Genomic DNA, 22,812 nt, shown 5'->3' with positions numbered 1-22,812 from the left:
GCAGAAATCCTACTTTTGCAGACATGCAATTGCAGAATTCTGCCTACGCAGACGTGCACTCGCAGAAACCTGCTTATGCAGACGTGCACTTACAGAATTCTGCCTTCGCAGTCATGCAATTGCAGAGTCATGCTTTTGCAGACGTGCACTTGCAGAATCGTGCTTACGCAGAATCCTGCCCACGCAGAAACCTGCCCATGCAGACATGCACTTGTAGAATGCTGCCTACGCAGATGTGCCTTCGCAGAATCCTGCTTATGCAGACGCGCACTTGCAGAAATCTGCCTTCGCAGACGTGCACTTGCAGGATCCTGCCAAAGCAGCAGACGAACCTGAGGCAGGATTCATACGTATTGTAGCATCATACACTTTAGCTAAGAACAAGGCCATCTACAACGAAAGCAACCTTGAGCGCCTGATCGAAGTGCTGGCTACTTTCTGTAGAAGCAATCGTCACACTTCGACAACCTTTTCTGAGCGGCCCGTGACAATGCGGACCGCAGCGCACATTTGTAGTTGGTGGTCACTAGCTCTTAGAAGACGGATGCTTAAATGTTAGTACAGCCTCTAGACATCCGGCGCTATCAAAGAATGACTCTATACGTTCCTAATCGTAAACCTGATGTTCAAAACGGCCGAGTCAGGCGACGCTGTAAACTTGAACCCATCCGCATTCCCAAACAAGCCCATCAACCGCGGCTGATACCCCCACACAACCGCCTCCACGATCTCCTTCACACCCAATACATCCTTGTGCTGTATCAGCATCCACGCCGTACCCGCGCCGTGCGTGCTCCCCAGAATAGCATCTCCCTGCCGCGTAGCCATCTTGATCACTGCGCGGTCCTTCCACCCCGGGACGCGCTTGTACCCCGCCTCCTTGAGCGCATCCACGACAATTCTGAACGTCGGGCCGTATGTGATGTGCGTCCTGAAGACCACCTTGAGGTCTTTGGGATCAAGGTTCTTGAGACGGCACCCCTCGAGCCACTCGAAGAAGGCGAAATCAGACAATGTGTCCATATCGGGCACAGTTCCGAGGCCGTATTCTTTGACTACATATCTAGGGCTCATATTTTCATCAAAAATGAAGGCGCCGGCGGAAGGGTTGACGACGTTGCTGTAGACAGCTTTCGTCGGCTGATTGGGCGGACACGTCAGTTTAGATCCAGTGTAGGTATTTCATCCCTGGGCCGGGGAATGAGGTCCCTCTCAACGCTTACTCACCTCCCCCTTTTCACCATTCGCCTGCGTAAATTCCTTGTCATGATAATGATAATACACGCCAGACTGCTTCTCATCAACTGAAAACGCCGTGTCCTTAAATGCCTCCTTGAGATACTTCGTATGCAGCGGCTTTAGACCGTCTTTAAAGGGATACCATGATGTCTGAAGAGTCCATCCCCACCGTGCCGCAGCGTTTGGGTCCTGGAACGGGCTCACCACAGCAGCGCCGCCGTTTGCCTGTGCAGCTTGCGCATTGTCCAGCGGCATGAGAGCCCGGAGGTACTCGCCCTTCTTGACGCGGCCTTCATAGTCGCTCGGAAAATCGGGGAATTGGCCCGCGCGCTTAGAGAGGCTGTCCTCGTCCGGAGAAGGGAGCGCTGGTGGTGTGGGAGACGCGGTGAGAAGACCGACTTGGAGGAGAACCAGCAACAACAGGCTACTTAGCCTAGGAGATGACATCGCGTTGATCATTGTTGCAAGGACCTTAGCTCTCAAAGCAAGTAATCAAGTACAGTAACGAAAGTGTCGAGGAACGAGACTCGTCCTAGTTGGACTGGTAATAGCTCGTCATCTTGATTTGACGGGTCGCTGAAAATATGTATCGAGGTTCGAATCTCTTCCTTACTAGCAGAAAAAGTAATGCCGAGCCGCTGCCGGAATAGCCGAATGTCAACTGATTATAGTTCTATATAAGAAAGAAACAAACTCCCCTTACAGTACGTCAATCTCCGTTTAAAAATGTAAATAGAGTGACGCACGGAGCGGCCGTGTGTAGGGGCTTCGGCGGGCGTGGCTACGCCGGAAAAGCTGCGGGGCTGGTCTGCGAGGCTGGAGGGAAGAAACACTACGTAGAACACCGAACTTTCCGTGGCCATGTTTCCCGTGTCCACTGTAAAGCTTGTCAATTCTGATTGTTGACGGTTGTCACATATGCACCGGCGATCCCTCGCAATAACCGTGGCCGATGTATTGGCATCCCGCTTGCCTAGCTCAAGGGAAGGAGCCGTACCGATCAGGACCGCGAGTTTAGCCAGAACCGTCAAGGCCACGAGGCAGCCGCCCGAAGTGTGCTCACCGATTGCGCAATACGTCGACGAGCGCCCTTCACATATCGAGCCCCTCTGGTGTCGACATCGAGCAGTGCGACATCTCTGGGGTCGAATCATGCCAGCATCCGGCGACCATCGCTGGACTATGGAGCCGTGCACGCGCGATGCTCGACACCAGATGTGTACGCCAGTCATTCGTCAGGAGCGTTGATCTGGATTTCTCGCTCCGACTCCAACGGCATTGCATGATCAAGCCAAAAAGCGCGGAGCTTCTCCGTGATCTATCGCAACGCGCCCCTCTGTGTCATACCAAATGAACGATCTCGATACGTTGTTCAAATATGATCCTCGCGTCGTTCGTGCTAGGTATCGGCAGATGCGCGGTCTTGGTACGTGGGAGGTTTCGCTTGACTGAACTGGAAAGCATCGGCCGAGCTCAGGGTGCGAGATACGCCTGGCTTGGGCCCACGGGTTTTGCAGAGTTTGAAGTTAGGATACTATCGCATGACGCAGAATCGAGGGACTTACGAACTGAAGATATTTCGATCTTTCTCGAAGCGTGACGCACTAATCCACCGCTTCTCGGCTTCTTGCCGACAGGTGTTTGGGCGGTAGCGTGGGGTTCTGATGCCCTCCCAGACGGTGTTCCATCACAGGCTGTGGATGTTCTGAGTGATGCTGGTCGGGTGGAGGCTGGCGCTCGAGAGGAAACCTAGAATTGCCCCGCCTGTAAGCCCCACCTGTTATTGTTATATTGAATATTAGTTCTGGTCCCTGTCGAAGAGACCGCCTGCAGGTTTGATCGCGGAAAGCCAGGTACAATCCTATGCCATCCACCAGCCTCTGTTGGGCAATCGGTGTGGCATGTTACGTGTGTTACACTAGATGGGGACAAGCTTGAGCATATCTACAACCTAACCAACATAACGGTTCCCCTTCAGGCGCAGCAACTCACAGGTTTTCGGATATCAAGCGATAGCAGAGAAATCATACAAGCCCGAGAATCTACTCAGTATGATTCCGAAGCCAAAACACAGAACAAGAACAAGAGCATCTTTCTCCATCTTTCAACATCTCCTACGATGACAACGCCGAACCGCTCGCTGCCCGGCTGGGGTGAACCTCAGCGTTCTTCTCATTCCAGTGCATCCAGGATTGCACCGCAGTCGGCCCCACCATCTGGCTCGAGCCAACAAGTCAGTTCCATACCTTTTCTTGCATGCGTCGCTAACATACACAGCAGTCTGATCGCGCGCCAACAGATGCTCCGCCACACCAGACGGAGCAGGAGATAATTCGGTCTCTCCTGTTCACCGATGACGAGCAGTTTGAGGCTTTGTCGCCCGAGACCCAGCAGAAGGTCTTGGACATGTTTGCTTCCTTGTCTCTCTTTCAGCAAATGCGGGACAGCCTAGAAGGACAGCGACGCGCAAAGCAAGCCGAAGCCAACGCAAAGCAAGCCGAAGCCAATGCCAGTCAGGGTGAAGCTGACTGGTTAGCCTGGGCTATACATGTATGCGAGGAGGCCGAACGGCAGGCCGAAGAGGAGGGCATCGAACTCCTTCACAGTGTATCGTTGATTGACGATGAGGTGTACCTCTCCACGCGGAGAGACAGTTACTGAAGAGCGGAGATCAGCGAAGGGACGCCGAGTGACCGAGGCATCCAGTGCATGGATGGGTAAGGCAGCTGAATGTGGTGGCACGATCCTGCGAGATCGCGATTATGGACACTAGTTTCGAGAGTACGTACATACAAGCACGGATACAGTACATAGCATAAGCTGTCAATTAGACTCCAATCTGCAGGCGATGAGATGGGGTGGCGAAGCGTGACGATTGGTGTGTGCCTGGAAGAAACGACGATTGTTCCAGAGAGACCCTTCGCACGGATGAAGATTTGGCGCTTAGGTGCTACGGGACCGTGGCCATCCAATCATCATGCTTGCTTTCGCTTGTCGCATGAGAAGCGGCTAGCGGAATGGGAGGAAACGCGACCAAAACTGTCCCTTGCGGACTTACTGCTCCAGGTTTGTAATCACTTGGGCGGAGGCGACCAGCACCATAGAGCTTCGAGGTATGGACTATAGAGTGGAACGAGAACGCTTGCTCGATGATTCAAAGAAAAAAAGAAACAGATTGCATTTGACCCCATTTTTGCCTCAGTCTTTCGGGACTTCGAATCGGGATCTGAGCAGGCAACAGCGACATTCAGAAGCAGGTCTTGGAGGCAGTGGACGCAAGAAGCGAAGCAAGCGCCAGAAGGGTCGCGGTGCCATAAGCTGCTTATTGCGCAGACGGAATGGCGGCTCAGGTAGACGGATTTGCCTAAAACGTTGAATGGAAGTGGGAGGCAGCTGTTTGTTGCTTATACCGGTGACAATTAACCTCCGCCAAAAGTCACTCTGAGCTCCCATCACGTTGGCTGCCTAGTGGAATATGGGGATAAGCTATTAGTAATCTGGTCAATTAGCCATTCTAGGCTCCCATGAATAGGTGTTATGTGATATCTGGTAAGGTACCCCTGTCTAATGTAACTCACCTAATCCTTGAGGTGCTGCGTTCAACAGCCAAACAACACTCGCGAAGCGGACACCGGTTTTGCGATCTTCTGTATGTAGCTAAATCATTGATTGCCGGTTATCGTACAGGTCCTGGTCGGAGTGTGATATCTATTAAGCAACAATCACGATGGTGGCGTCCACCAAAGCCAAACGGCCTTGCTTATGGCAAGCGCAACTTAAGGCGGGGTCTTGTGAAATTTGACTAGGCAACAGGGAAGAAACAAGAGGCCCACAGCAGGGCATACCGACCAAGAACGACGACAAGACCAGTTCTGACATTCTAAGAGGCTTATGCTCAATGCTTACCAGCATGGCAGCAGAACCAACGCGCTTCAGACGAGAACCGGGCCACATTGTTCAGTTGATTGACGAGGCATCCCTACCCCTGGTGCGCCTGTCAGCGATGGTTCCACACTCCCCGAACCCGCGAAGGTTACGCCTCTCATCTCTGCCCGTCTTGCCCACAACAAAACTCTTGCTTTTACTGTTAATTCCGATGCCGGGGCCTCGCACTCGGCCGCCGCTGCCTCGCCGCATTGGGCAATTGGAGCCCATCTGTAAGCGATTTGAGGCCATCGCATTGCTGCGCGAAGAGGGCCCGCAAGCTTATCAATCTGGGCATCACGCTCGGGGGGACAAGTATGCACATGCGACCGAGGGGGGCAAGTTGGAACAGGCCCCGCCAGATGTCAGTCAACTTCACGCCTTTGCCAGGGGTGACGTGGGGTCGCTGCAGGAACTGATCACGCCACCCAGCGAGCGTAAGCCATCAGTGGAGCCATCATTAGCAAAGCCAGATTTGAAGTCCAAAATCGCTGGAAATACCGGGCAATTCATAAGCAATTTTGGCCTTGCCCAACTCTGATAGCAGCGCCTTCTGCAGCACTTTGTGGACACAGATATTACCTGCCATCCCATCTCATTTGCGACCCCACATCATCCTGTCAAAAGTATGGCCGCTGGCGGTTTTTGTTGGAGGCACGGGCGAAACCAGGATTCATCCTGCAAATTCCGTGCCATTGCTTCGTTCTCTAAAGACGAAGAATCTGCGACGCCAACGCCAATGAGACCTGTTTCGGGTTCAAAATCTTGATGATACATACTGACCTACTCCTTCTCTGGTTTTTGTACGTACTAAGCATCGTCCCTCACGTTTGAATTCATACGCTGCTGAGTCACCCAATGGGTATTAGGCCCGGTTCTTTTTGGGCTCTACAGTACTATGTAGCATCTGTCTCGGCTCCCATTCTAGCACCGTTTTCCAGTTCTGGCTTCTGTTCCAATAGCAGTTCTGACGCATGCGGTCCTAGCCTTTATTGTAGTTCTCGATCCAGCAAGCTCTCTAAGCACGTCGGTTTGGCATGTCGGTTTAGGCATCAGTTCCAGCACGTCCGTTTTAGCACGGCGGTTCTAGCACTAGTCCCACTGCAACTGTGGACCTAGTGCCGTTTCTATGTATGGTACTGTTTTGTGCTGGCGCTGTTATGTGACTAGAGATGGCATGGGGGCGGCACTGGGCTAATGGTGTGACCATCTGGGACAACAATTGAGCGATAATGTTCAACGCTGAAGCTCTCGGCAGCTAATCATTCCTCGTTTAGCCCGCTGGTCGAGGTTGTTGCTGGCCTCCCGAATAGGGCAAGCAAATGGACGCAGACGCCTTCCAGCTCCTTCGCTCAGGTCGCCATATCCTGCACAGTTTCGCCACAAATGTTTTTAGGGAGTTTGCATGCGACCGCTCGGCCGACACGGATTAAAAACATCAAGCCCTTGCGCTACAACCTTCTAAACGTCCCAGATTCTACCTTTACGGTGAAAGTACATGAGGAGGTCGAAGGCAAACGAACCCAATCCCTCTATGGCTGTCTTCACATCATTCCGGCTCAGGAGGTCCTTGTGCTTAGCAAACGCCTCAATTGCAGCATCGCGCATGCCCCGATCGCTGTCAACAGTGGAGGTATAGGCTTCCGTCGCGGCATTGAGGAAGTCGGCAGTGTCCCAAGCCTGCGCCGCCGCAGTCTTGAATTTGCTAAGTGCGAGGTCCTTGAGACCACCGATCGCATACTTCTCGGCAAGCGTGTATACCTTAGCATGGAGCAATAGGCTGTGGGCTCCGCCATTGGATTTTTGCTTTTGGTCTGTAACCGATGGGTCGTCCTCAGGTTCTGGACTCTGTCGATAGTCGAGACGGTAAAAGTATTGCACCATCATGTCGACAATAGCTGGCTCGTCGTCGGGAAGGGATATGCGACCCTCGGCATCTTCCTGTGTATCTGCGTGAGGTTTGGCGATTTGGTAGGGAAGGGGGAAGAGGCATACACGGAAAGCGTTGCGACATGCAGCGGCGAAGAACTCGGATCGTGGACAGATGATGGCGCGATGGACTGCGTATGTATTTGACTTGGAGGAGATTGTTAGATCTGAGTATAGTCCGCTCGCGAATAGGCTAGCATTGTGTCAGACTGTGGCCACGTTGGCAGAAAATCGGGAGGCTTGCGCTTCGAGAGATTCGTGAAGATCCTTCTGCGGTCGGCTGAGGGAAGCCATATCAGGATGCACTGCAGCTGGGGCAGGAGCGGGCACCCGAAACAGCTCTGGAAAGGCGTCTCGAGCGACGTTAGAGTTGTGGAATATCCCGTCCTTTAGCAAGGACCGTACGACAACAATTAGGCGTTCGGATGAGATAGTAAAGAAAACCAAATCATGCTTCTTGACGAGGGATGCGATCGCTTTTCGCTGGCGCATGTAGTACAAACCGGGGTCAGAAAAAACCTCCCGACAGGAGCGATCACGAAAGACCGTGATTCTCTCTGCCCTCGATGGTTCTGCATTGATCCTTTGGTCAGGTTTGGTTTTGCGTGGCATTTCAGCCCTTCCAGGGTGAGCGCCCTGTTGTAGAGAAATCTCTAGAGTTGGGTATTTAGGTTTCCGAATGTATGTAGGGTATCAGAGGCACACGTGTCAGTAGGTTTGTGTTTCTTGGGTGCTCATGTAGCGGAACCTGCAAGCACGCCTTACTACATACAGTATGTGTGTGTCCCCGGCATCATTGCGTTAGGCTGAACGAGCTTGCCTCAATGTGGTTGAGTGCACGCCAAAGGAAAGAAGCACACTCATCAACCCCTCAGTTGCCACATAAGGGGCCCCATGGACCACGTTGACGAGGAACGCCGGCCACAATGGCAAGTTCTGACATGACATGCTTCTATCCACTTTCCTATAGACGCCCCATACGCGACACTTAGTCTCTGAGATACTCAGGCTCTGGTGTGAAAGTCCGAGGGCACTTCACGCATTGCACTCGACGGATGCTGTCGGCGTTACTGACAAACCCACTGAGAGGCGTGTCAGCTCCACAGTGGGGACAGCGCAGCTTGAGGTCGAATATGCCTGGGTACTGCTTGGCAAGCCGGCTCACCTCCGCGTCTATCTCGGAACTGTGTGCTTGACGCTCCATAGGAGTCAGATCAGCCAGCAACCAGTAGACGTCGTAGAACCGCATTGGGCACCCATCTAATTCCAGTACTGTGTGGTCTTCGACGCTGAAGCTGCCGTTGGTACCCCAATCCTTGCCCCACGAGTTCAGAAAGGTGAGGCGGTCAGGTTTGCAGTCAACTAACACCACAGCATGACCACCGTAACTGGGTAGAGAACGGTGCTCCATCATCTGAGCCCGTTTCAGGACTGGCTCAGATTCAGTGGACTCATCTTCGGGTTCAGTGGACCAATCTTCCGATTCAGTGGACCCATCTTCCGGTTCATTGGGCCCGTCTTCCGGTTGTTTGAAGTGGCCGCAGAACACACCCCATCCTTCACGTGAAAGATGAAACGTCGCAAGCACAGGGCGCCGACGGAGCACCGCTTGGCGGGCTGCATCCTCGTCTACCTCCAGGAGTCGCAGCCGATACCAACGAGCAGCATCTTCGAAGAGGTCTTTGGCATTTTGTTCACTAGGCCCTGTCGTGTACTCTTTCAAGATCCGTTGCCGAACTATTCCGATGTCATCGTACCCGCCTTCCCGGCCAGAGATTCGACTCATGGCCATACAAATCACTGCGGCGGCGGCGTGCGCATAGCACGTGGACTCATGCCCTTGATCCGAGGGATTTTGCTGTCCGCGAATGTTTTGGTCGTTGATATACGCGTCGAGCTTGAATCTGCCTGCGACGTCAAGCAGCAGATTTGCTGTACCAAGGCGTGCCGATAGTAGTAGTGAACATATCTCGTTGAGAGCTGCCGAGGTTGACACGGTGGCATGCAACGCGACCTCACCGGCTGAGGGGATGCTCCAGCCCATGGAAGCCAGGGCTGGAATTGGATGCGCCACGCCGGCGACTCTTGATGCCATATTGAATAGCAAGCGCTGGCCATGATGCCAGCTGTCCGCCGCTTGGTAGTGCAAGGAGCGTTGAGCTGCTTCGGCGTCGCTGGTGAGGTAAATAGATGCAATACTCACGTTCGCATCCTGTAGGCTTCGCGCTACAGGCATCGGATCCCCGTCAGTGGAGAAGCCGTCTGATATCACAACGAGAACGCGGTCTTTTATCTCAGGATGCCCTTTAAAAATCTCCAGTGAAAGGTCCAACGCGTGCCGCATCGGTGTTCGGCCGTACATGTACTGGCGGAGCGTGTTCAGCAAAGTGGGGTTGGCGGTTTCATCCTCTGCCTCCTGACGTTCTAGCAGTCGCTCCAACAGACGAACTACTTCAACCACTGGCCGCGGCGTCAGGTTGGTAAAGTCTTTCAGCCATTCCTTGCACATGCGGCGCGCAAGCTTCAACGCCTCCGAATTCTCAACCTCGCGATCTTCGCCCTTATCAGCAGCTAATTTGCCAGCAAGTAGACCGATGCCAGCACCAATCGCGGCACCCATGAGACCACCGCAAGCGAGACCGGCGGCCGCGCCACCATATGCAACTTCACCTTTGACCTTCTCTTTTGCCATACGTATCTCCTCCTCGACCGGGATCGCATCGACAAAGTCTTCGATCTTGTCTTGATGACGCTCAAGATGTGCATCGACGACTCGCGCCTCATTCTCCGTAAGTTTCCCCAGAATATACTTCTTGACGTGCGGTACGCCTTCAGCATCAGCTCGCGCGATAAGCAGGTCATGGCCGGACCGGTGTTCCCCAGAGGGCCCCAGCAGCGCACTAGTAACTTCGCAAAGATCGATTGCTGGTGGGTATTCGTTGTCGGTATCAAGTCCAAAGATGCCAATAAAAACAATGGCATCAGGGCTGTGACGTCGCTCTGACTGAGCGAGCTTCAGAGCTGCGCGGAGAACAGCGCTAAGGCGATCAGTTGCTCGCTCATCGAATCCGTCCGTCTCAAGAGCTTCGCGCATGGACGCGGACACATCGAGGAGGCAGCCGACTATGGTTGAGGGCGGGGAATCAGTCATCGTGAACAAAGTCAAAAAATCGGACTGACAACAGACTGGGAAAGTTGGAAGTGCGAAGAGATTTTCTAGAATGCACTTTCCCCGCATAGTATATTCCGTTTGGGTTGGTGCCTTCATCCTCTCTACCTAATGTTATCGCAGGGTTGCGATTGGCTACGTTTTCGACGTACTCTGTTGTCAGCGATCACCACACGTCTGTTTGGCTGCCGTATTTTAGGGGGATGGAGTTCAAGACGGGGAAAGGCAATGCAGCGTGACGTTCAAAACCGACGAGACAGCTATCATCAGCTTCACGCGCAACTGCACCTTACCGGGCGAATCGAGCAGCTCTTTAATCACTGTCTAAGCAAATGAGCCGGGGGGGAACAGACGCAAAACTGCGACAGCCAGACAGCTGTTCATAGTCACGGTGGCACCACAATAGATGTTTCATTCCGTGTGCCGCAGGCGATGGTTAATGGTGGAAGAGTGATTTGAATTCAGGTGGTCACTTGTAGAGGCATATTGTCTGGTTCTTCTTCGCGTGAGATCGCATGCGTTGGGAGACGCCACTTATGATGGGTTCGGTGCGCTCATTGCGCGGCGAGCGCTTCGCTCCTGGTCTGGCAATGTAATCATAAGTCATTCGAGCTCGGTTGCCTTTCCCCTATTGCTAAATGCCAATGAGCGCCAACAATCGCAACGGGCTCATCCCACCAGTCGCTGGAATTAGCTGGTCATTTCGTAAATCAGGCCACAATTAAGAATCCCACCAACGAGTGCTACATAATGTCACCGCGGCACGTTACGTTAAAAAGGTGACTCACTCCGTGAAATACCTACAGGCACAGGCAAGTGGGTGCGACCGGGGAAGCGCTCCGGCGCGGAATCCTCAACTTCCTTCCGGAGCATGCCAAGCGTCCAAATCAGCCCTAGACTTTTGGGACCCTGGCCAACAACGCTACCAAAAATAGAAAGAGGCAGGGTAAGATACTCTTTGTCCAATCACCATAGAAGGCGTATCGCACTAGGTGTATCCGGGACTCAGCAGGGCTAAGCACAACCGCCAGTCAGGTCGTTCGCGACGCGACAGTGCTACCAATATCCACACCTACCAACACAGGGTCACATTGAAATGCTTGGAATCAGGCCATTCTCTTGCCTACGCACAAGTCAGCGGGCGTTTCCCCCCTCCTACGAATTTTCTCGAGCGTTGTCAGTTTGCTCTGTGCAATCTGGTAACTGGGTGCGGTCGAACCTCCACGACTTTGATCACCTCTTCCCCCAACCATACTGCCTCGACTGTGTCGTCGGGCAAGCATAACCTTCCTTTTGACATCAATTTGCTGGAACGGATAGCATGACACAGCACCAATAGATTGAACACAGGCATCCGCTATTTCGCGTGGCTTCCATGGCAAACCGCGACCGCCTAAAGCTGCCTGAAGAAATACATCCCGCCGCACATTCAGACTTGCCGATGTCGAAAGAACGATTGAAAAAAACGGCAGGCGACAACCTGTCTCTCAATGCCGGGCCACAGCTGATCGCACGTCGGCACACCGTCACGGAATCAGCAGCGACAGGAGCAGTCTCTGATGCTGGAGGCGTCAACAGCAAGACGAAATGTATCACTCACTGGCTCTTAACATGGTGCTCGACAACGATGATAGCTTACCATGGGTCCGCAAAAGCCCTCGCAGCCTTGTTGCGTAAGTAAGAAAATGTGATCGCAGGACACCGTAGCTACAGATGCTGACCACTATCTCATCGAAATCGCCCAGGAGCATATCGAGATTGGAAAAAAGCGAGATGGATCAACCTCTCGTTCCGTTCCGCCCCTACAGGTTTTCCGACCAAGCCAAACCCGCCATTGAAGAGCACACGATTGCGATGGAGACGAGTATTTTGAAGTCAATCAGATCGACTGTCACGCCATAACGTTTTTCTACGCCCTCTCTGCGCCTCTAACGACGAGCTGAATCTGTCGCGGAGCCTGAGCAAGCCGATATTCGCCACATGCCAATATACCAAAGCGGCCACTCCTTTCTGCGCCGCGAAAAAAAAACACTCGCAGCACGATCCAGTCTAGTTATTGCGCACGGCGTCGGCTTCTGCTGATAGCAACCCTACATTTGGATGCGAGATAGCAAGGCACATCGACTAAGCTGTCTTCGAATTCATCTAGTGACGACATCTCATGCTTTCCCTCTTAACCACCCACCAACTTGCGAATGGCAAGTGAAATTCTCTCCTTCCTGAGGTAAACCCATGTCTGTGAGTAAGTCTTTTAATACTTTCTGCTCGATTTCTGACTCGGGAGAAGAGTGTTTTGTGGGCAAGCGCTTTGGTCTTGCGACCGTTTCTTCCTGTTTAAGCGACTCTGCTCTTGACCCCTCTAACTCTTCCTTCTCTCCCTCTTCCACTGACAGCAGGGGCGGGGGGTCTGTTTGGAAGCGCTTCCCCCCCTTTCTCGATTCCCCACCTTCCTTCGATTCATTCCCTCTGTCAAGGACGGCACTCAGAAGCAACCACTTGCTTCTGAGTGCCCCTGTCGACTCTTCACCTCTCCCCGAAGGCTCGTATCGTCCCTCCCCCCTCCCTCCGTCGTCTTCCTTCCTCTACCCCTCATCTTTCTCACTCTCCCCTCCACAAGGCAGGCACTCAGAGGCAACCACCTGCCTCTGAGTGCCTGCCGCCCGGTCCCGCGCCCCCGGCCTCCGGTTCATTCTTTCCCTCCGTTGGACAATTTCTTCGTTCCTGTGCCCTCAACAGGGGTGGCGCTCCGGGAGAAGGGGTTCCTCGGGAGTGCCACCCTTGTCAACGCTACCCTAACTCTCTCCTTCTACCTCGTTCGTCCCTTTGACTCAACCCTCACAACCTTATCTCTGCGATCGGTGTGAGAGGCTCTTCGGGACTGCCCGCTTCTCGACCCTTTCCATTCCCTCATGTCTTTCTCTCTGCCTCATCCTTGCCGCACTCCCACTCCGAAGACTATGGTTTGCCCCAAGTTCACCCTCTTGTCAGTTGAGCATAGTTCTGAGCACGCGAGAGGACGATGCTGCAACGCTGAAGGTTGGCGCATGGAGAGAAATGGGTTGTCCGAGTGCTACTTTTGTCAAGCGGGGAGAAGACAAGAGATACTCTTTAGGACAGACCTGTCTTCTAAGGGCCTCCTCTGTATTGCTCCTGTGTTTGATGGCGGCTTCTCTATACCGCCCGTAATTACTGCTGTTCGTTTTCTTTGCGTTGACTGTCCTACAGGCGGAATCGTGATATGTACTTATGGTACACCTTGGTTCTTTCTTTCCCCCAGGCTCAATCTACAGAGCATTCCAGACCCAGCCTTCTGCGTCGAGGCAATGCTCGTAAGTTGTACCGAATAGCACGACTGCGTTCATGGCGTGTTCATGCTGCTAGGTAGTCCTGTGTCGCCTCGTTCCGTTTTCTGATGCGCGGAAGGCCTCGCGACGAAGCTCCGGATTTGTGATTGTGTACCGACTTGCGTTTATACTTTGGATTCGCGAGCGATAGTTGACCCGTAATTAGTTATGTAGAGGGGACTTCTGCCGAATGCGAAATTTCGTTTTGGATGTGTCTTCTGATTCTCTATGGCGTAGCCGTCCATGTTGACGAAATTGATCCCTCAGCTGCGCGGAGCAAGTGAATGAATGGGACGTAATGTATAGAATCTCTTCAGCCGGTACGGATATGCTTAGCCTAGCATATAAGAAGTTGATGTGCCTACTATCGATCTACGGATCGGGTTGCTCTGTTTGCTCTCCATCAATGACACAGAAGCTATGTAAAGTCTCCTCATCCCGCAGCCTCACCAGCTTCTGCAGTATTCATGTCAAAGGTTGGCACGCCTCTGTTCGCCTCTCCCGTCCTCTACGCTCTCCACTACACCTCTCTTTGTTTCCTCTTTTTCAAGCGTACCAGCAACAGACACCCCCAGTCCACTTGAGCGCACCCCGTTGCTGTTCTGCCCCTCATCCTTTACTTCGTCCCTGCCGTTTGCTCTTTTCGTACTTTCCTTCAATAGCAGACATTCGAGCGCACCTTGTCACCGGTCTGTCTGGCGCGTCTCTTCACAGTTTCCTACTTACGTCTCTCCTGTACTTTAATCCTCTCCCTTCGTTCCTCATCCCCGGTCTTTTCTCCTGTGTTCCAGCTGTCTGCCTTACTTACTCATGGCCTCTCGTCCCTCTCCTTACTTTTCCTATGACCCACCGCCTACCCTGTTTGTCTTTTCTCTTAACGCTGCCACTTTTGTGAGTATGTTTTCGATGCTGTACCCTCAATCAACTACTCCCCGTCCATGTTCCTGGTTTCCTCTGATGTGCACCCTTCGCCTGTCAGTTTCATTAGCACAAGATGACCCTACGTAGACGTGCAACCTGCGACGAAGAGAGACTGCTGCTGCAGTCCAGCCCAGTATCATTTCTCTCAGTCAACCGCTTTTACTCTCATCTTATTCATAATGTCTCCAGTCGGACGACGCCTCAACCTTTTCGATTGTGTCTGGAACATAGTATTTGTGGCAAAAGGAAAGTGCTTGGGGTGACCACCGTTGAGCCAGCGGGCTCAAAGGCACAACATCTGGTCGGAAGACCAAATACCAAGCTCTTACATGACTGATACGTGACAGGATGCGCCCATAGCCTTGCTCCAACAGGTCGATGAGCTTCCACAGACTGGAATCATATTTGAGATGACACTTGCCGTCAATCCAGATAACAAAGAAACCAGAATTGAAGAAAATGTGGACGTAACAGTTCAAGAGAGGTTTGCATCGCATGATAGTAACTGTGGCAGTACCTGACCGGAGGCACTCCGTGCGCCCAGCGCCGCCCAGGCCCTTCTTCCGGTCTCTGGCCTGGCAGGCCACTTTAGCCAGCTTCGTATACATCACACACTTCACTCCCATTCGTGGCGATTGTTTCCGCTATGTTAACTAATCAATAACCTCAAGTGCAACAGACGTGGATCCGCATCAGTCACATTTCGTTTGCATGCTTGCTCTCCAGACAGATGTGAGCTCAAACACTACCGCTCCCCTTACCTATCGGAGGGAAGAACTTGATGGGAAGGCGGCGGCCTTGGCTTGGAAAATTCTGACATCGCCCAAAGTCAAGGGGCCACTGCAAGAAAGACCAAGCATATTACCATATCTATTTTTGGAGTTTATGTGATTATTTCTGCATTTGCAAAATCTATGAACAGTGGGAGGCTAACTACATACAACTACGTCGATCCGAATGTAGCTACTCGATTTGCCTCAGCATTCCGTCCCCTGTGCCACCCCCCCTCCGTGTAGATATATGCTGTAAAATTGTTCCCTAAGCATAGTAGGGAGATTGGATTCAAAAGGGAAGGGCATGTGTCCCTAGATTTCACGTTTCCACTATCTGTCTCTGCCCTCAACATTATCCAAAATACAAGAAGCAGTATTATCACTCAATTCTAGAATTAAGGTACATCTAGGAAGTACCTGTTATTCTAGAATGCCCTCAACATTATCCAAAATACAAGAAGCAGTATTATCACTCAGTTCTAGAATTAAGGTACATCTGAGAAGTACCTGTTATTCTAGAATGCCCACGTTATCCAAAATACAAGAAGCAGTATTATCACTCAGTTCTAGAATTAAGGTACATCTGAGAAGTACCCATTATTCTAGAATGCCCACGTTATCCAAAATACAAGAAGCAGTATTATCACTCAGTTATTCTGGAATGAAGGTACCTTGCGGAAGTACCATGGTTCCGGAATACATGCTGCTTCGAAAGAAAGACACATTTCACTAGTTCTATTTCAGGAACGGGGGGACTCAGAAGAAGTACTTTGGTCCGAGGCAATCGTAGAACCAGGCTGCGAAGCACGTCCAGTGAAAGTTAAACACGCATAAAGTACTGGAATGACCGTGTTGCCATGGTGTAGTCACGAAGTACCTAAATCCTATGAACACACCCTGCCACTAATGGTCAAGTCTGTTTCAAAAATGCAGTATCATTCCAAAACCAATAAACGGATTCTAGTCTCCGGAAAACCAATGGCCATTCTTGAATATCCAGAATATGCGGCTGTCTTTCATGTCAGAGAATTGTAAAGGGGGCGGCGGCTAATGAAACAATCTATGGCACGTTGACGCCCTTGGTACGTCCGTGCGTTTTCCATCGCAGCCCCGCCGCGCTTCGCTAAGTTCACCTAGAGTACGGCCGCTTGTCTCGGGTTCGGAAAATTGCTCAACGTCGCTGATGTCGTGTCGACTCACTTCGACCAGCGCCTGTCGTTGCTTCGGCTTGTCGACAGAGACGCGGTTATCCATGCCTTGGTACGCCACCAAAACCTGAGTGCCGCGGTCCTTGGTAGGATGGCCGTACGGCCGCTCCCACTGGGCAAGAAGTCTGCGCAAGTAATGTTCTCTCAGTGAGGGACCCGTGGGCCATCGTTTGTGACGTTGAGGTGCCCGACCCAAGTACTGCTCGAGAGCGTAAGCGCAGAGGAAAGCGCAGCATGCGTCGTCTGAATACGGTCCCAGCTGATGGATGTGAGTGAAAATATGATACCTTAAAGAATGATATTAATGATTCCTACTTCGTGAGACCTTTTGTCGAGTTGCATCACTGCGCCACGAAGGTCCGAGACATATTCATCAACCCTTTGGCTCCATTGAGAAAAAGCAGTGGGCTGCATTCCAAATGCGTCAAATGTTCCCGTTTTCCAGTTGACGATTGCAAGAATCCAGTGGTTTTTATTGTGATCTGACATATGATCTCGTGCGTTGACGTTGATTGGCAGTATGATACCGTCAAACCCTTTGGCAAACGCGGAGGCACCCGAGGTCAAGAACGGCTCCGTAAGCCTCACAAGCAATGGGTCTATAATCTGCAGCGTGGAAGTGCTACATACTACCTGGAGGATAGCAATCAAAAGGACGTCATCAACGTACCGTCCTGGACAAAATTGAACAAGCCTTTGTCTGAATTGAGCTTGGTCTCGGCATGATAGCCAACCGACGTGGACATGCTCGACCGCTTCATCAATCAACGTCATGATGGACTTCGAGTGAGGCTTATGATCGGGTCTCCGCTCGGTGGCGGATCCGGACTTGGCATCGGGACCGACGTCAACAACGAACGCAGTACTGAGCTCGCGGCTAAAACCTACAGTTTGCTCCGTTGTAAAATCAACAAGAAACTCGTTAGGGTATGCTGGAGCGAAGGCGAGAAGGCGCTTAGACCCATCCACGATGTTGCCAGTGTCGAGATCTAGAGGAAACCCATGTTTTGGTAAGGATTGGTAGATCAGACTGACGCTTAGCTATCAGCCAGGCTTACCGGAGCAATTGAGATATCGCTTGATGGTTTCGTCAAGAAACCTAACTTCGGCCCCGACTCTGGATAAGGAGTGGAAGATCGCATCCTCCACTAGAGAATCCGACGCAAGCGAGTTGGTGATCGATGACTGCTGCAAGAGATTCAGCAATCTGTTGACGCGCTCAAGAAGGATGGGAAGGACATCCATTCTGTCTATCAGCCCATCGCATTCCTTCCTTGACGGCATGGCTGTAGCGGCTTCGAAGTCCATGGGCACTTTCTACTGGGAAGAAGCACAGATTTACCACGCATGGACGTTGGGGAGATGGGGTCCTGATGCTGCACTATAAGGCATAGAGACAATGTACAGAAAGGCCGAACCCATATGAAACCCCATGCTAATAATAGCCTTCCACATCAATCCCTCGTACCCTGCCTCGTCCTGCTTATTACTCGCGGCGCTTATGCTCGCCCGATAACAAAGGCTTCTGCATTCCTGCTAAGCGCCGCCGTTTGATAGGACAGGACCGATGCTGCCTTGTAGGTATCTCTTCTCTTAAGACCAGTTACTTTGTGTTGCTGTCTCTCTACCAGTGTCAACTATTGATATCGCGAAAAGCCAGAATTCCGGGATTCAAGAAGACGGGTGGAGCTTTTGCGCGCATTCTGGCACTTCCGGCGTCATGCGAGGTGAAGACCATAGCTTGTGAAGATAGTTGCCCCACTTCAAAGCTAGACACGTACTGATGATAACTTCAACGCCATGTTCAGGTTTATGCCATGACCAGTACTTCCATGCTGAATATCAGCTGAAGTTTAATCTGGCTTAGGTTCATCATGCTTCACACTACTTCTAAGGCAACATGAGATAGCGCAATGCAATAGGTGTCCAGGACAAATGCTGCGCTGATGTAAATACATTTGAGGATGAATCGATGAAGATTATGAATTGCCTCTTTACGAAATTTCGGGGCCAACCGACGTGCAAAAACTGCCGTTGCGGTGCTAAAACCGACATGCCAAAACCGACGTGCTAGAACCGACGTGCTAGAACCGACGTGCCGGACCGACGGACTAAAATCGATGCGCCAGCACCGGCCTGGCTCTTGCGTATGCTTCCTCGTGTGGGAGAGAACTTCACGTCTATCGCGCTGTGGTTGACGGATGTACTGTGGATGGGGAGCTTTCTTTCATTTGGTCTGTGGTACAACTTGGTACGTCCGTTAGCAGTGTTAGTCAGACATGGTGTTTTGCTGGGGCACTCCGAGCAGATCAAACAGAGAATGACTGGGAAAGGCTGTAGGAGGCAGATTTTTGAAGAAAAATGGACTTGCTCTGCTCAACAGATCTAGTCGTGTATGGCTTTTATACCCATCCCCTCTAAATCAGCGGCGATGTTTGGACAGCGTCTAAATACTTAACATATTGGGAATCTAGACATATATATAGACAGCTAATCGCGTTAAGCACCAAAAGCCCAAGGACACCTGCAGTCGTTGTCGTACTGATGTGGCGCTGCTGCTGCTCCACCGAGATGCATCTCTGATGACCACAATATCATACAATCATGACAGTTTGCGATTTGATGTACCGCCCGACAGTCGAGACCGGCAACAACCATTCCGTATGGCACAACTCTGCAGGCGAGGCAACACGCTTGGGTAGTCGCAGTTGAGTGATGTCGGTTTCGTGTCAACTTCACCCCAACCAGCATCACCTTTCTGAGGACTTCTGCTTTGCGACATGGCCACTACTCAAGTCACGGTGCCGTGTACCTCTATGGCATGACGCTGAAAATGCATCTTGTTTTTGAGAGCCACATCACATACTTTGCAAATTAAGCGATCGCAATCTGCAACCTTAGAAAGGTGCTTACGTCTGAAGTGTTTGGTCAAGTCACTGGGGGTGTAGAACTCATGGCTAAGTTCGTTCAGCCGCTGTTCGTCATCTGCTGGCAGACACAAGGCTTGACCAATACACACGAAGCACCGTCTTGGCCGTTCCTTCTTATTGGCGACAAAAACGGACAAGGTAGCTTCGTATAAAGAGCTGCCCTCTCTTGGGGTGACTGGCGAAGGAGGAATCCTGTCCTCTTTCGGGCCATGTTGGGGCCGGCGTACCGCACATCCTTCCTGAACGGTACAGTACGCAGATACTGCTTCGATGGCATTATCTCTCCGACAGTACTGCCCTTCCAATGTCGCGACAAGCGGGGCTGTAAGCTTTGTGAGCAATCGCTTCTGTGCCGGCTGCTGAGGACGACTAAAATCCCCAGTCGAGGGTTCGGAAAACCCAACGCCGTGGATTTGGCGCTCGATGTCGTCTGTGGCCTGCTCATCAGTCCACTCATCTCGAACAGTCTGTTTCAGTTCTCTCCTGAGCCTTTGCTTTTCGTTTCGTATAGCTCGTTTGGTATCTTTGTACTGTTGGGAACCAGGACGTAGTCCCATGGCAGCTTTCGTCAGACTTCTGATGGTCGGATGCGTCAACACAGAGGCAGACTGCTCTGCCGTGAGATCAATGGGACGGCGCTGGGATATGGAGTGACCAATGCTGCAAGACTGTTTGAGAAGTGCCTGCTGTGGCTTTTGTCCGCGAAGTATGCCCCAAAGATCCGCGGAGATGTTCCGCCCTAGATAGTGCCTCTGGAAAGGATCGGAGTTGCCGTGTCCCATGGCCAGGTTTCTCAGCGCCTCGCTGACGTCGACTGCGAATAGAGTTAGCATAGGTCGCACGGAGGGCTGTACATGACGAACCGCTTTGGTCAAACGCGTTGGCCGCATTGTAGCGCAGGTTGTAAGCTATCGTGGGATACTCGAAGCCTAGAATCTCGCCGATCCTCTTGATCCAGGCTGCCATCATGCCGGAGGATATGCGTTCGTTGGGGGAAATTTGATAGCCCGTCAACGTCTCGACAGCTCGACGGAAGATATAGGTTTCGCCGAGGTCTTCTCTCAGGGGCAGTGGAAGCTCTCGCTCGCCAGGATGAATGTCGAGGTTGCGAAGGTGATGCGGTGATGTGAGGCTCGGAGCACGGAAAGCTCGATGTCGAAAGAGGATGCCCAGGAGAAAAACATGGGGGCTCAAGAGCAAGGACGGATCGAACATCGTCTCGGGAATTGTGTATGTTTTCCTGAGATGTTAGTTAGCCGCGCTTGTTGTATCACGCGAGGACCACACATACTGTTCCTTCTCGCCGAGGTAGGTCTTGGTAAACTCCGGAGTGAACCGAACAAGCAGCTTGTGTGGCCCGCCTTCTGGATCTCTTGCCAAAGCAACCTTGACATCCTTAAAGCGCAGATCCAATGTCGCTTTTGGCCGAGACCCGGCGGGAGCAAGGAGGAGAAGATAGAGCACGGCGAGGATGCGTAGTTCTCCGAGCTTAAATGATTTCTTCGTCGTACTAAGCGTGGTCTCGATCTGCTGTCTGAGGTCATCAATCGTCATACATCGATTGGCTCGCCGCTGTTCGTTTAGACCGTACTTCTTCGCTAAAGATCGCAAAACCTGAGTTGGTTAGTTCTGGGACTGATTCTGGGTAGGGAAGGATACCTTCCCTATGCATGCTGCGGTTCAATTTTGAGTCAACCTTGTTGCATATAGCTCTCTCGTACACCAGCCTGAAGACTTTCCAATATGTGCCTAATGAGCTCTTCTTCCTTATTCCGCGTTTCTTCCTGCCATCCTTGCCGACCTTCTGACTCAGGAACCAGTCGAAAAAGGTGTGCAGAAGTCTGGTAGAGATGGTCGCGTAGCACTGTTGGACATCGCGCTTGATGACCTTGCAATACCTGTACGGAGAGACATGTCAGCTTCCATGAGGTGCGCAAAATTCGGTAGACCGCACTGTTGCCACTGTTCCTCCACGGCGTCAAGGAGCAGCGTCGTCCCGGGGCTGTAATCTTGACAAGCGAAGGCATCCTCGTTGAAGTTCTCCAACTCGCGCAGCCAATATTCAGGTGGGTGAACGTTGCCGTCAAAGAGCATGACCTGGTCTTCCACATCAAAGTCATCGTCTTCGTGGAGAGTTCCGTCGCCGTCGGCGTCGGCGTCGTCTTCCCCACAGATGGTTTCGGCATCGTCATATTCGCAGAAGGCCTCATCGTTGCTTGCAACGTTGTCTAGGCCATTTTCCCGGTCGGAAACGTCGCAATCATCGTCGGGCGAGAAAGAGGCATCGGAGTCGTACGCATCCGCATTTCTGCGCTGTCGCGATGACATCTCGACATGGAGGGGGGGCAGCTGGTACTGTCGGGCTGGCGACTAGGAGACAAGTGGAAGTTGGAACGTGGCCTTGTCAAGAGACTGCAGAAGGTGGGAACTTCGAAAGAACATCTGCAGGAAGAGGGCGGCGACCGCAGTTTATGTAATGCAAGGAGGCAGCCATTTCTGGTCTCATTGTGGCAGCCATTTCTGGCTGTTCTTGAGCGGCTATGTGGAAAACAAGAGAAGCCAGGGTGAGAAGAGAAGATGGTCGACGGAGAACCTGGCGGTTCGAACGATGTGGCTGAGGAAACTTGGGCAGTACCTCGCGGTACAAGCTTCTGGACGGGACAGGGAATGGCGCGTGGTGGGGCACACGAGCTGCGTTAAAGCGGCGACGGATTTCTGGCAGATGTCCCGCTGAATTCGGCGACAAAACCCGCCAAAAATAGCGGCAATTCAGCCGTCTCTTAGTTTAAAATAGTAAAGTTATTAACTAATATATATATATAGCTAAAGTTAAGAGAGAAATATAGTTAGAAATTATAATTATATAACTAAAGGCTATATATATTATTAGGAAGTATAAAGTTAAGAGGTTTATTACTTTAACTAAGTAAAAATAATAATAAATAGCTAGAAGCCTTATTAATAATATAAATAATAATATTAATAATTTCTTTTTAAGTTATTTAATTAATTAGTTTATAATTAAATAATAATAAAAAAGCTTATAATAATAAAAATAAAAACATAGTTAATTTTATATTAATATTATAGCTATTATTTATATAGTTAATAATTATAACTTTTTAAAAGATTTTATAAAAATAAATAAAATAATAAAATAAAGAGAAATAAAAACTCTTATTTTTATAATAAAACATAATTTAATAATATATCTTAATAATAATAATATTATTATAATATTAAAAGATATTTATTATATATTTAAACTAAGTATTAATTTATTTAGCTAATTTAAGTTAGACTTTTTAGATATTACTTCTACTATATAAAAGTAACTTATTTTATATAATATTAATAAACATTATATTATTATTA

The 22,812-nt window shown here is 51.0% G+C and overlaps 7 protein-coding genes across 7 annotated transcripts; 3 read left to right on the top strand and 4 right to left on the bottom strand.

Moving 5' to 3' along the window:
• Positions 1–3,358: 3,358 nt before the first annotated feature.
• CGGC5_v011011 (uncharacterized protein) lies at positions 3,359–3,900 on the top strand (the record flags this gene model as incomplete). Its single annotated transcript, XM_032033483.1, has 2 exons — positions 3,359–3,472; positions 3,520–3,900. 2 exons carry the CDS (start codon positions 3,359–3,361, stop codon positions 3,898–3,900), a joined length of 495 nt encoding a protein of 164 aa, XP_031887377.1.
• A 2,724-nt stretch (positions 3,901–6,624) lies between these two features.
• Positions 6,625–7,386, bottom strand: CGGC5_v011010 (uncharacterized protein; the record flags this gene model as incomplete). Its single annotated transcript, XM_066152455.1, has 3 exons — positions 6,625–7,104; positions 7,159–7,239; positions 7,303–7,386. 3 exons carry the CDS (start codon positions 7,384–7,386, stop codon positions 6,625–6,627), a joined length of 645 nt encoding a protein of 214 aa, XP_066008254.1.
• Positions 7,387–8,080: 694 nt separating this feature from the next.
• CGGC5_v011009 (uncharacterized protein) lies at positions 8,081–11,134 on the bottom strand (the record flags this gene model as incomplete). Its single annotated transcript, XM_032033480.2, has 3 exons — positions 8,081–10,215; positions 10,280–10,414; positions 11,050–11,134. The coding sequence occupies 3 exons, from the start codon at positions 11,132–11,134 to the stop codon at positions 8,081–8,083; spliced, it is 2,355 nt and encodes a 784-aa protein (XP_031887381.2).
• A 738-nt stretch (positions 11,135–11,872) lies between these two features.
• Positions 11,873–12,163, top strand: CGGC5_v011008 (uncharacterized protein; the record flags this gene model as incomplete). The annotated part of the gene is made up of 2 exons (XM_032033477.1): positions 11,873–11,934; positions 12,007–12,163. 2 exons carry the CDS (start codon positions 11,873–11,875, stop codon positions 12,161–12,163), a joined length of 219 nt encoding a protein of 72 aa, XP_031887226.1.
• A 1,336-nt stretch (positions 12,164–13,499) lies between these two features.
• Positions 13,500–13,889, top strand: CGGC5_v011007 (uncharacterized protein; the record flags this gene model as incomplete). The annotated part of the gene is made up of 3 exons (XM_066152454.1): positions 13,500–13,590; positions 13,647–13,716; positions 13,772–13,889. The coding sequence occupies 3 exons, from the start codon at positions 13,500–13,502 to the stop codon at positions 13,887–13,889; spliced, it is 279 nt and encodes a 92-aa protein (XP_066008310.1).
• Positions 13,890–16,359: 2,470 nt separating this feature from the next.
• Positions 16,360–17,752, bottom strand: CGGC5_v011006 (uncharacterized protein; the record flags this gene model as incomplete). The annotated part of the gene is made up of 4 exons (XM_066152453.1): positions 16,360–16,422; positions 16,500–16,632; positions 17,178–17,496; positions 17,566–17,752. 4 exons carry the CDS (start codon positions 17,750–17,752, stop codon positions 16,360–16,362), a joined length of 702 nt encoding a protein of 233 aa, XP_066008173.1.
• Positions 17,753–19,298: 1,546 nt separating this feature from the next.
• Positions 19,299–21,765, bottom strand: CGGC5_v011005 (uncharacterized protein; the record flags this gene model as incomplete). The annotated part of the gene is made up of 7 exons (XM_066152452.1): positions 19,299–19,372; positions 19,421–20,251; positions 20,301–20,677; positions 20,729–20,967; positions 21,029–21,051; positions 21,097–21,335; positions 21,392–21,765. The coding sequence occupies 7 exons, from the start codon at positions 21,763–21,765 to the stop codon at positions 19,299–19,301; spliced, it is 2,157 nt and encodes a 718-aa protein (XP_066008111.1).
• Positions 21,766–22,812: the final 1,047 nt, after the last annotated feature.

The sequence above is a fragment of the Colletotrichum fructicola genome (assembly GCF_000319635.2).
Source record: "Colletotrichum fructicola Nara gc5 chromosome Unknown KSG_Nara_v1_contig06, whole genome shotgun sequence".
Classification (NCBI taxonomy): Eukaryota; Fungi; Ascomycota; class Sordariomycetes; order Glomerellales; family Glomerellaceae; genus Colletotrichum; species Colletotrichum fructicola.
Note: the sequence above shows the minus strand (reverse complement) of the source record. Positions and strands in the feature narration are given on the sequence as shown.